This window comes from Staurois parvus, unplaced genomic scaffold (genome assembly GCF_062004578.1).
Source record: "Staurois parvus isolate SC_StPar_1 unplaced genomic scaffold, SC_StPar_1.0 ptg001454l, whole genome shotgun sequence".
Lineage (NCBI taxonomy): Eukaryota > Metazoa > Chordata > Amphibia > Anura > Ranidae > Staurois > Staurois parvus.
Window position 1 is genome coordinate 502,649 of NW_028319250.1, and position 12,982 is coordinate 515,630.

At 40.4% G+C, this 12,982-nt stretch overlaps 1 protein-coding gene across 1 annotated transcript in view; it reads left to right on the forward strand.

The window, feature by feature from the left end:
- JPH2 (junctophilin 2) overlaps positions 1-12,040 on the forward strand; it is a 93,231-nt gene extending 81,191 nt beyond the window's left edge. Inside the window, exons 4-6 of the mRNA XM_089662297.1 lie at positions 4,584-5,476; positions 8,612-8,701; positions 10,033-12,040. Coding sequence (XP_089518423.1) covers positions 4,584-5,476; positions 8,612-8,692 — 974 coding nt within the window. The 3' untranslated portion in view covers positions 8,693-8,701; positions 10,033-12,040. The remainder of the gene's footprint in view (positions 1-4,583; positions 5,477-8,611; positions 8,702-10,032) is intronic.
- The last annotated feature ends 942 nt before the right edge of the window (positions 12,041-12,982 follow it).

Consider the following 12,982-nt stretch of genomic DNA (forward strand, 5'->3'; position numbering starts at 1 on the left):
TCCTTTGTTCACACACACACACACACACACACACACACACACACACACACACACTGGATATTATGTGGGATTGGAGCCAAGGCTACAGGGACATTGTCAGGGATGGCTCATCAAAACTCCCTTTACAAAACAGACACTGGTAAAGCTGAACCATAGGTAGATGGGAACGTACATCAATTACATACTCATTAGAACAGAACAACATGCATCTAATGTACTTGAATCTGACTGATCATCCCCTGGGAGAGGATCCAATCAGGTGTCATGAATGCACATGAGCCAGCAAGGAACATGCTGATAGGTGGAGAGAGCAAAGGGATGACTCGGTAGTATTCTGCTGCTCCTTCACTGGCCTCTTACTAACAGAGGGTGGGGAGGTGACCAGCTGTGCCTCTTAACTAAAACAGAGAACAGTCAGGTTTGCATGGTTGTGTAAATCTCAGGACTGAATGGACAGAAATGCAAACCCTTTAGCAGGTAAAATAGCCCCTCTATATTTGCATTTCAGTTGTTTAATTAGCAGTTTACACAGAACCCATCTTTATCCAAATAATGAAAGTATTCAGTACTAAATTAGAAGAGGTTTTTATTCTAACTCATACTTTCATATCATGTAAAATAATATATTATTTTAGTATCTAATAATAATAATAATAATAATAATGTTTTAAAATACAAACTATTATAATCATCTATAATTATAGTTTTATTATTAAAAATATATTTATGATATTTGTATTATAATACATAGTCCTAATAAAACAATAAAAATATTAATAATAATAATATATGTATTACTATTTTATTATTTTTTAAAAAAGAATAATTTTTACAAATACAAAATAATATATACAAATATAACTATTTTTATTATATAATAATAATAAAAATGTTTAATAAAATAGTAATACAAAATTATTACTATAGGATATTAAAACAGATATTTTATCATTTTATAAATACATTATTTACATTATATTAATGTAACTTATTATATTAAAATAAATTGAATAACTCAAGCGCTAACTATAGTGAAAAAACCCCAAAAATGACAATTAAATGCTGTAGCCGCTAGTGCACGCAACCCATGTCTCAGTGGGGCAAATTATACAATCATAACGTGAAGTGAAAAAATGCTGCGCTACATGAAACAGTGGTAAAAACCAGTATATAACAAAAAAAGTGAAGAAATAAATATTAACAAAAAAATATATATATTATTTTGATTCACACTTAAAATAGTCTTTACTTTTGTATGTATTTTGAGATATATCTATATATTTATATATCTCAAAACACACACAAAAATAAAGACTATTTTAAGTGGGAATCAAAATAAAATAAAAGTACTTAAAAAAACTCAAGTTCAATCAAAGTGCTCACTCAGTGGACCCTCCTTTGGATAACGAAAAATATGTGCATCTGTCATCAATTCCCGTGCAAAGACATCGTCCACCATATATCTGCTCACCTCACGCAGTGGGACCTCACATTATACAAATGATGTTTTAATTGTTAAACGTATTCATCAATAAAAACATAGGAAATGCACTCAAGTTCCGGAGGTGTATTTTGCACCAGGTATGATGAAGATCCTGTGATGTGCTGATTGAACACTAGATGGCAGTATTATCTGAGCAGCAGAGTCCTGTACATGCTGAAAACAGACACCATCCGTAATGTAATGCAAGGCAGAGCAGGGGCCCACATTACGAATGGCAACGTTGTGATGTCATCAGCACACTCCTCCCCGACGCATTTCAGCACTAGGCACGTGACTTTATCAAGGGGATACGATACCTAATCGTATCCCCCTTGATAAAGTCACGTGACTAGTGATGAAACGCGTCAGCTAGGAGTGTGCGGACGACGTCACAACGTTGCCATTCATCGGGACAGTGGCTTGTAGCACTCTACAAACAGCTCTTGGAACGACATCACAGCAGGCAACAGCATTCATTAAGTGGGCCCGTGCTTTGCCTTGCATTACATTACAGATGGTGTTGGTTTTGAGCACATACAGGACTCTGCTGCTGAGATGATACTGCCATCTAGTGTTCAATCAGTACATCACTTGATCTTCATCATACCTGGTGCAAAATAGACCTCCGGAACATGAGTGTATTTCTTTTGGTTTAATTGAGTCTATGTGGGAACAAAAGTGCAGTTAGACCGTAACATTGTATAATGTGAGGTCACACTGCGTGAGGGGAGCAGATATATTGTGGAGGATGTCTTTGCATGGGAATTGATGACAGATGCACATATTTTTCATTATCCAAAAGGAGGGATCACTGAGTGAACACTTTATTGATTGAACTCGATTTTTTTTAAGTACTTTTATTCTATATTGGATTCACACTTAAAATATTCTTTATTTTCTTACTTTTTGTGTATATATATTTATTTTATTTTTATTTTTTTCATATAGATTCATATTAATTTATTTTTTACTATTTTTTTCTAATATATATTTCTTCACTTGTTTTTTTTTTTGGTTATATAATGGTTTTTATCACTGTTTCATGTAGCGCAGCATTTTTTCACTTCACATTATGAAATTATACAAATTATTTTTTAAATAATAATGATGTTTTAAAATCCAAATTATTATTATCATTAATAATTATATTTCTATTGTAAATATATTGATATTTATAATATTTGTATTTTATTCCATTGTCCTAATAAAACAATATTATTATTAACTATTTTATAAAATTTTTTACAAATACACATTTTAAATAATATATAAAATGTATATTTATATTACTATTATTTGTATTATTATATTTTATTATACAATAATAATAAAAAATTAAAATAAAATACACAATTATTATTATAGAATATTAAAATAAAACCACATATATTATCAATATCTTGTAAATACATTATTATTAATAGTAATATGTATTAAAATAGTAATAACAATATTTTGTTATTAATAACACATACAAAAATCATAAAAATATTATTTTAAAAAATAAAATAGTAAGACATTTAGTATTTCTTATTATTAAATATTACAGTTCATTATTTTAGAATATATTATGTTATAATATATTAGCATATAGGTTTATAAACATTCTGCATTACTTTAAAGCTGCTGCAAAATAGGAATAAGGGAAACTTGGCACAATAGTGTTTTCTGCCAGTCATTTCATGTGTGTTTTGTGGTTAGATGAGAAGATGTAATAGGTGTAGCTGGCAGTTAGAGGCGTGGGGGCACCATGAAAAGGATGTGACTTCAATGTATTTTGTTGCCTGTATTTATCAGGAGTCCTTTGTGTTAAGGAACATCCACCCAACAGTCTTGTTTTGTCAGCTACCTCCAGTTCTGATGGCTCCTATATTCTTTTATGCAAGCTCTCATTTAATTTCCTTGTGCTCAGGATCAGTAAAATGGAGGTCTCAGATTCTGGGCTTGCTGCAGTTAGCCTGATTTCAGTTCTGTAGTTAACCCCTGGCATATCAAACAGAGTTAAACAGCAAAATAGGTGTAAAGGGTCTTAAAAATGTGACCTCCTCCATGTGACACCACCATAATTTGCTCCATTTTCCTCTTCCAACATACTCCTCCATTCCCTAAAATATATAGTTAAAGCAGGCTACCAGCATAGTTACTAATATGTCGATTTTTACTTGATGTCAAAAGTCAGCTGAGCCCTCATCTCCAACCACACTCATCGCCACTAATGTATGCAGAAAGAAGTGACATAGTTGTAACTTTAAATTTCATGCTGTGATAAAGCAATGGTGGTGCCCAATGAAGCCAAGCCAACACTTACACACCAGAGAGATGTTCAAGAGCTGAGTGATCAATATATGGCAGCAGTTTCTATATGGCCTGGCCAGGATTTAAAGAGACACTGTTACCTTGACCATGCAGGGCACGTTGACTGTCTCTGCAAACAGCCGGCACTTTTTGGTATGGAGGAGCCCGTGACCCTCTCCCATGTGATGGTACCTGGGCCTAGCAGCCAATAACTAGACCTGGTTCCACAACCAGTGCGTGACGTCACCACTCCCCTGGGTTACTGACACAGCTGATCTGAGTGCCAGCTGTAGAGGAGGATGGAGCACTGAGGGAGTGCAGGTAAGGTATAGGGGGGTCAGGGGATGTATTTTGTCAAAGGCACGTCACTTTGCCATGCAAAGCTGTTCATAGTATAGTAGAACAGAAGCTATCCAGCACATCTCCACTCCAAAAAAACCCCAAAAATAACAAAAGAAAACAAAAAAAAAACCACACACAAATAAAACACAAAAAAACATAAAAACAACCCCCCCCCCAAAAAAAACACAACCCCCCCAAAAAAAACAAAAAAAGGGGGGGATTCTAATTTCAGTAGTGTGTGCGTGCGTGCACGTGTGTGTGTGTGTGTGTGTGGGGGGGGGGCTCAACTCATTTGCTTACATGAAGAGCTGCTGCTACCCTACATAGCCCAATATTATAGAGTCAAATCATTCTAAAGTGCATACAGTTGTTTAAAATGTATTGTGTCCTTGATTTGTTAAAGTTTTACTTTGGTTGTACAGTTTTTAAAATATACAAGACCAGTTTTTATTTTTAATTTTAGGCCCAGAGTATATCAAGAGAAAACTGATGCAAGAAATTATTGAAAATGCTGAACCCATGGAGATAAGAGAACAACCAACTGCAACCAAGGAACAGCCAGCTCAAACACCTCCTGAGAGCCCTCAGCTCCCTGAAAATCAAGCGTCCTCTCAAGACGTCTCCCCAGTACGAACCCCGTCACCTCCACCTGGGACACCACCTGCAGCCAAGAAACTTAGAACAAGCTCGCAGAAGGAGAGACTGATTACTGCTGGAAATTGGAATGGAGAAAAACGTGGTGGAAGCCAATCCGCCAGTCCATCCAGCAGTCCAACCAACAGAGCTGACTTGAGTAGTAAATATGAGAACCAGATGAAACCACTCCAGAGGTTGAACAAAAAATCATCCAATTCGGATGTTGAGTTCCATAAAGGCTATCACAGCTATGCTGTGCGGACCTCCCCGGTGAATCCTCCACTGGGCTATGAAGACAAAGCATTCCCACCACCACAAGCTATAACACCAGATTTGAAAGAGGAGTCAAAGGATGTTCTACCTTCTCAAAAAGTCCAAGAAAAGAAGACTGCTGTAGAACCTTCCAAGAAAGTTAAAGCGAGTGAAGAGGATAAGGATGTGAAAGTGGAAAAGCCAAGTGTTGCAGCCAAAACGGAGACCAAGATTGTCCAGAAAGCTGAGCCTAAGACTGTCCAGAAAACTGAACCAAAGGTTGTTCAGAAACCAGCTCCCCCAAAAGCAGAACCCAAAGTGGTGGCCAAACCCACCCCTCAGAAACCAGAGCCCAAACCTGCAGCCAAGACCGAGTCCAAAGCTTTGGTTAAGTTTGACACGAAAAGCCTGATAAAGAAGGGCACCCAAGTTGTACCAGCTCCCCAAGCAGAAGAGGAAGTTGAAGAGGTCGGTAATATGGTTTGAGGATCAGCTAACCCAAAACTGATCTCCAGTATTGGGTTGATGCTTGCACTTTTATCAGCTTTTAATACTTCTCCAGCAGCATCTCTGAATCCTGATGGCCTGCTTCACCAACCTGCTCATTACAAGTGGGGTTTTCATGCTTTTTTTTTTTAAATATACATTTAGGAAAGGGATAAGGGATCATCTTGTGCAGCAGGAAGAGGAAGACTCCATGTCAGAGCCAAGACTCCCATCAGAGAGAACCCACCAAAGAGTTCTAGAAAAATATAAGTGGGGGCCTAGCCTGCTAGCATCTTCTCCTAACTAGTTTATAAATATTGGGTGGAAGTACTGCTAGGGTATCTGAGGTTTGATGTGCCAACAATGGCATTCAAAAAATAATCCCTCTGAGGATCGATTCTCATTCTGCAACCACATCCACTACTTTTGTGTTTAGTATCCCATATTATCAAAGTAATCAACTGATATGTGATCATAGTACATCTACATCCAGATAAAAAGGTATTAAAGGTCTTATTCTTAGGCATGGCCAAGAGTCTACACAGCCAAGCTTGCAAATCCAAACAATCGGCAGTGCAAATTTTGCTAATTTTAAATTGAAAAAACAAAGTTCAATCCAAAATATAGCTTTTTGTGGTGACATAAAAGTCTCATAAAAACCAGTATTGCTGGTGGTGCTGTGTCAATTATCAGCGATCAGAATGGAGGAAAATCTTAGTTAGTTCATAGATCACATATATCCATAGATCACACATAATCAGATCAGACTGATACAATATAGATAGATCAGACATGGACAGATCACACTGGTCCATTGTATATAGATCACACTGATCCATTGTATATAGATCAGACATGGACAGATCACACTGATACAATGTATATAGATCACACATGGACAGATCACACTGATACATTGTATACAGATCAGACATGGACAGATCACAGTGATACAATGTATACAGATCAGCCATGGACAGATTACAGTGATACAATGTATACAGATCAGACATGGACAGATTACAGTGATACAATGTATACAGATCAGACATGGACAGACCACACTGATACAATGTATACAGAACAGACATGGACAGATCACACTGATACAATGTATATAGATCAGACATGGACAGATCACACTGATACAATGTATACAGATCAGACATGGACAGATCACACTGATACATTGTATACAGATCAGACATGGACAGATCACACTGATACAATGTATATAGATCACACATGGACAGATCACACTGATACATTGTATACAGATCAGACATGGACAGATCACAGTGATACAATGTATACAGATCAGCCATGGACAGATTACAGTGATACAATGTATACAGATCAGACATGGACAGATTACAGTGATACAATGTATACAGATCAGACATGGACAGACCACACTGATACAATGTATACAGAACAGACATGGACAGATCACACTGATACAATGTATATAGATCACACATGGACAGATCACACTGATACATTGTATACAGATCAGACATGGACAGATCACAGTGATACAATGTATACAGATCAGCCATGGACAGATTACAGTGATACAATGTATACAGATCAGACATGGACAGATTACAGTGATACAATGTATACAGATCAGACATGGACAGACCACACTGATACAATGTATACAGAACAGACATGGACAGATCACACTGATACAATGTATATAGATCAGACATGGACAGATCACACTGATACAATGTATACAGATCAGACATGGACAGATCACACTGATACATTGTATACAGATCAGACATGGACAGATCACACTGATACAATGTATATAGATCACACATGGACAGATCACACTGATACATTGTATACAGATCAGACATGGACAGATCACAGTGATACAATGTATACAGATCAGCCATGGACAGATTACAGTGATACAATGTATACAGATCAGACATGGACAGATTACAGTGATACAATGTATACAGATCAGACATGGACAGACCACACTGATACAATGTATACAGAACAGACATGGACAGATCACACTGATACAATGTATATAGATCAGACATGGACAGATCACACTGATACAATGTATATAGATCAGACATGGACAGATCACACTGGTCCATTGTATATAGATCACACTGATCCATTGTATATAGATCAGACATGGACAGATCACACTGATACAATGTATATAGATCACACATGGACAGATCACACTGATACATTGTATACAGATCAGCCATGGACAGATCACAGTGATACAATGTATACAGATCTGCCATGGACAGATCACAGTGATACAATGTATACAGATCAGACATGGACAGATCACACTGATACAATGTATATAGATCAGACATGGACAGATCACACTGATACAATGTATATAGATCAGACATGGACAGATCACACTGATACATTGTATACAGATCAGCCATGGACAGGTCACACTGATACATTGTATATAGATGACACTGATCCATTGTATATAGATCAGCCATGGACAGGTCACACTGATACATTGTATATAGATCACATTGATACATTGTATATAGATCACACTGATCCATTGTATATAGATCAGGCATGGACAGCTCACATAGTTACATAGTTAGTCTGGCTGAAAAAAGACAAAAGTCCATCCAGTTCAACCATTAAATTAAAAAAAAAAAAAAAAGTTATAATCCTATACCCACAGTTGATCCAGAGGAAGGCAAAAAACCCAGCAAAGCATGATCCAATTTGCTCCTGCTGGGAACAAATTCCTTCCTGGTCCCCCGAGAGGCAATCGGATATTCCCTGGATCAACTTCACCTATAAATGTTAGTATCTAGTTATATTCTGTGTATCTAAGAAAGAATCCAGGACTTTTTTTTAAAGCAATCCACTGAGCTGGCCAGAACCAACTCTTGAGGAAATCTATTCCACATTCTCACAGCTCTCACTGTGAAGAAACCTTTCTGTGTTTGGAGATTCAATCTCTTTTCCTCCAGACGTAAAGCATAGCATGGCAATAATATAAACCAACTTGGAGTGCTGGGAAGGCTGCCATTACTACTTGCTGCCCCTTGCAAACGCACATGGTACTAACGATGTTATTTTCTCCTTTTGCAGAGACCAGATACAATCATGATATGCATGGTCATTTTATTGAATATTGGCCTTTCCATCTTATTTGTACATCTACTGACATGAAGAATTAGAGTAAGTATTGGTTCTAAGAAAAAGGTATTGGTATCATTCAGACGTAAAATCCAGTGCCTGGTTGACCAACTCATGAGCACCATACCTATCAGTAAAGAATAGCTCCCAACTGTCCTTAAAGATACTGTCCCTCTCTTGGAGCCATCTCTCTCTCTCTCTCTCTATATATATATATATATATATATATAATGCCTGACCAATCCCTGTAGTAGAGGCGATTAATACAATGATTTTGCCATGGTCTTCCAGGTCCAGTTCTTCAGCACAGTAACCACGGGAGTGGGTGAGATAACTGGCTTAGCACTGCCACCATTCTGGTGGGTAGACATTCTGTGATTGGGGAGGGAGAGGAGGGGGGTTGATGTCACAATATCCAAATTGGTCCAGTCAGAGTATATCTTGTATTTACTCAAAAAAAAAAAATGCAAGTCATTCTCTGATTGGCAGCAGTGCCAAGCCGGCGACCCTTTTGGTCACTATGCAGAATTGCAGCCACTTGGCATGGGATCCGGACAACAATATAGTAGCCACGACTACAGGGATCGACCAGGGATGGTCCAAGCTGGACCGATGTAACTATGCAAGAAAAATCATAACTAAACATCAGTTTCTAAAATTTTATAAAGATTTTAGTGATTGAGTTTACATCTTTAAAATCCACCTTTACATTCAGAGATCCCTTTAAGATGAATTTTAGGCATAATAATGTTTGGACAATTGGATACAGAGGGGAGGAGACAATGTCACAATCTCCTTGTCCAATCAGAGAACACTTTGCATTCATTGGCAAAATGGAAAGTGTCCTCTAAATGGCACCCGTGGCAAGTGGTGGCCAAACCCATCCCCCAAAAACCAGAGCCCAAACCTGCAACCAAGACTGATTCCAAAGCTTTGGTTAAATGGCACCCGTGGCAAGCGGGCGACCTGTGTTCAGCAGGCAGGAGGGCAGTTGCTTGGCATGAGACCCAAGGGCTTTCATGGGGATCCCACAGGTATGGCACATACACACTTGCATTGGTCCAATGTAAAAATTTACATTTCTAGAAATCAGCTTTAAAAGGCATGGCTACTTTCACGAGGTTGCTGTGTGCTGCACCATGTGCAATCCAGACCTGAAGCTCTCTGCACCCACTTGTATCAACAGCATTTAGTAAAAGAAAGAACTAATGAGAAAATACAGAGTGCATAGCGTACATTTTATAAGTAAAAGATGAAAGCCTTGGGCAGTACGATTTTCTGGTGGTTTACAGAGTCCAAATGTAGCGCTTGGCATTTGCGGTAACATATTGAGATTGTTTGCTGACACTTGTGGTTGTGTTTTGCTTGCACAGGAATTTTACATTGTGAACCCATGGATTGTTCCCATCAGCCTTCCTGATAAGATGAAGAGCTGTCAGGAGAGGAGGCGTCTATCGCCTTGACGGACTATCATGAAGCCGGGAGACAATCGACGTATCTTTCACTGAACCTTATTTGCCTGTTGTATATAAAGTGATGATAGAAAGTGGATTTCAACCCCCGTCAGCTGTCACGGTGCACTGGAATGTTAAACCGATCTTGTTTGAAAATGAAAGAATGTAGCATTGAGGTCTATCCTTATGATGTAAAGAAAAAAATATTAAAATAATACTAAAAAAATAAATGTTAAACTTCCACGGAAAGCCCAAAAAAAAATCACTTGCTGAAATGGGTTATGAAAAACTTTGGAAGTACGAAGCCAATACCCACCAAGGCTTTGGACGCACAAAGCCAACACCCACCAATGCTTTGAAAGAATGAAGCCAACACCCACCAGGGCTTTGGACGCATGAAGCCATTACCCACCAAGGCCTTGGAAGCACGAAGCCAATACCCACCAAGGCCTTGGAAGCACGAAGCCAATACCCACCATTGCCTTGGAAGCACGAAGCCAACACCCACCATTGCCTTGGAAGCACGAAGCCAACACCCACCATTGCCTTGGAAGCACGAAGCCAACACCCACCATTGCCTTGGAAGCACGAAGCCAACACCCACCAAGGCTTTGGAAGCACGAAGCCAACACCCACCAAGGCCTTGGAAGCACGAAGCCAACACCCACCAAGGCCTTGGAAGCATGAAGCCAACACCCACCAAGGCCTTGGAAGCACGAAGCCAACACCCACCAAGGCCTTGGAAGCATGAAGCCAACACCCACCAAGGCCTTGGAAGCACGAAGCCAACACCCACCAAGGCCTTGGAAGCACGAAGCCAACACCCACCAAGGCTTTGGAAGCACGAAGCCAACACCCACCAAGGCCTTGGAAGCACGAAGCCAACACCCACCAAGGCCTTGGAAGCACGAAGCCAACACCCTCCAAGGCTTTGGAAGCACGAAGCCAATACCCTCCAAGGCTTCGGAAGCACGAAGCCAACACCCTCCAAGGCTTCGGAAGCACGAAGCCAACACCCACCAAGGCTTCGGAAGCATGAAGCCAACACCCTCCAAGGCTTCGGAAGCACAAAGCCAACACCCTCCAAGGCTTCGGAAGCACAAAGCCAACACCCACCAAGGCCTTGGAAGCACGAAGCCAACACCCACCAAGGCCTTGGAAGCACGAAGCCAACACCCACCAAGGCTTTGGAAGCACGAAGCCAACACCCACCAAGGCCTTGGAAGCACGAAGCCAACACCCACCAAGGCCTTGGAAGCACGAAGCCAACACCCTCCAAGGCTTTGGAAGCACGAAGCCAATACCCTCCAAGGCTTCGGAAGCACGAAGCCAACACCCTCCAAGGCTTCGGAAGCACAAAGCCAACACCCTCCAAGGCTTCGGAAGCATAAAGCCAACACCCTCCAAGGCTTCGGAAGCACAAAGCCAACACCCTCCAAGGCTTCGGAAGCACAAAGCCAACACCCTCCAAGGCTTCGGAAGCACAAAGCCAACACCCTCCAAGGCTTCGGAAGCACAAAGCCAACACCCACCAAGGCTTAGTTTCCCCTCCCCCCCCCCCACTCTGTGGAAGTTTAGAGTCTGTGTTTGGAAAAGTTCATTGATTTATTTATTTTTATGTGTGCAGGATTAGCGGTTGGCAATGGACTGTTACGAGGAACCAGGATACGGGATACGATATGTTTACACATTTTCAAGCTATAGAAAATACCACAAGCCAAACCCATGTCTTAAAAAAAGAGAAAAAAAAATATATGTATTAGGATTGCTAGATAAACTTTTTGCATGTGTGGCGGCTTTGTTGTAGAAACATTTGTACAACGCTCATGGAAGTGCACGGCGGTTCGTAAAGAGGACGCAAAAGTTTTGGGCGTTGTAAACACGCGTGTGCCAAGATAAATGAGAAATAAAATGCACTTTCAAACCATTTAGCCCTCAGTTGTCTGTTTATCAGCCAAGGGGTTCTTTGAGATCCGCTGGTGGCAGGGGCAGACTGACCATTTGGAAACTCGGGCACTGCCCGAGGGCCCGGGGTCAGTAGGGGGCCCCATGAGATGCCCCTGGTACCTTTTTCATAGGCTTTTTTGAGTGTGGGTGAGGACACAGGGGCCCCATGATCCCCTATTGCCCGTGGGCCCCATGAGTTGTCAGTCCACCCCTGGCTGGTGGCCATTGTGGGTGCTGAAAGAATTTTCAGGGGGCTTGGTTTAAAGTAAACCTGTGGTTTGTCCAAAGAGAATTCACTTCACTTGCTGCTCCGTTTGCACGCACTGGAACTAAAGTTGGAGGGAGAGGGAGAAAGGATCATGTGACTTACTCCCATTCTCCTATGTAATAGCCTTTGTACTTGGGGCTTGGCCATTTAGGTACCCAATGCTGTCACATGGGGGCTAGGAGAGAGTACTCAGTCCCTATGTAATCTGCAAATCAGGACTTGAAGCTTATGCTTGTTTTCACTGGCTGAACAGAGCATCAGTTGCTAGGCTGCTGGGCCACTCAGCATCATTGGTTGCTAGGATGCAGGCAGCTGGCTACTAGCACTATAACCACCAATGACACTGTACTACCCAGCCACCACATCCTAGCAACCAGCACAGTAATGGTGCCCAGGGTATACAGGGAAATTACTTGCATTGCAGTGACAACAAAGTGTCCAGGATGGCCTAAGTTCTCCCTGAAATGGTCACCTCATTTTGTCTGTCTAAATCCAAAACCCTTCCCCCATTTTGGATGGAGCAGGGAACTCCACTTTTGTTTTCCATCTGTGACCCATTGGGGAAATTTTCTATCACATTATGTTCTGTAAGACACAATATTGTGTCCAGTGGAGGCTCTTTATTGCCACCGTTCAGCATTAAAACCCAATTTT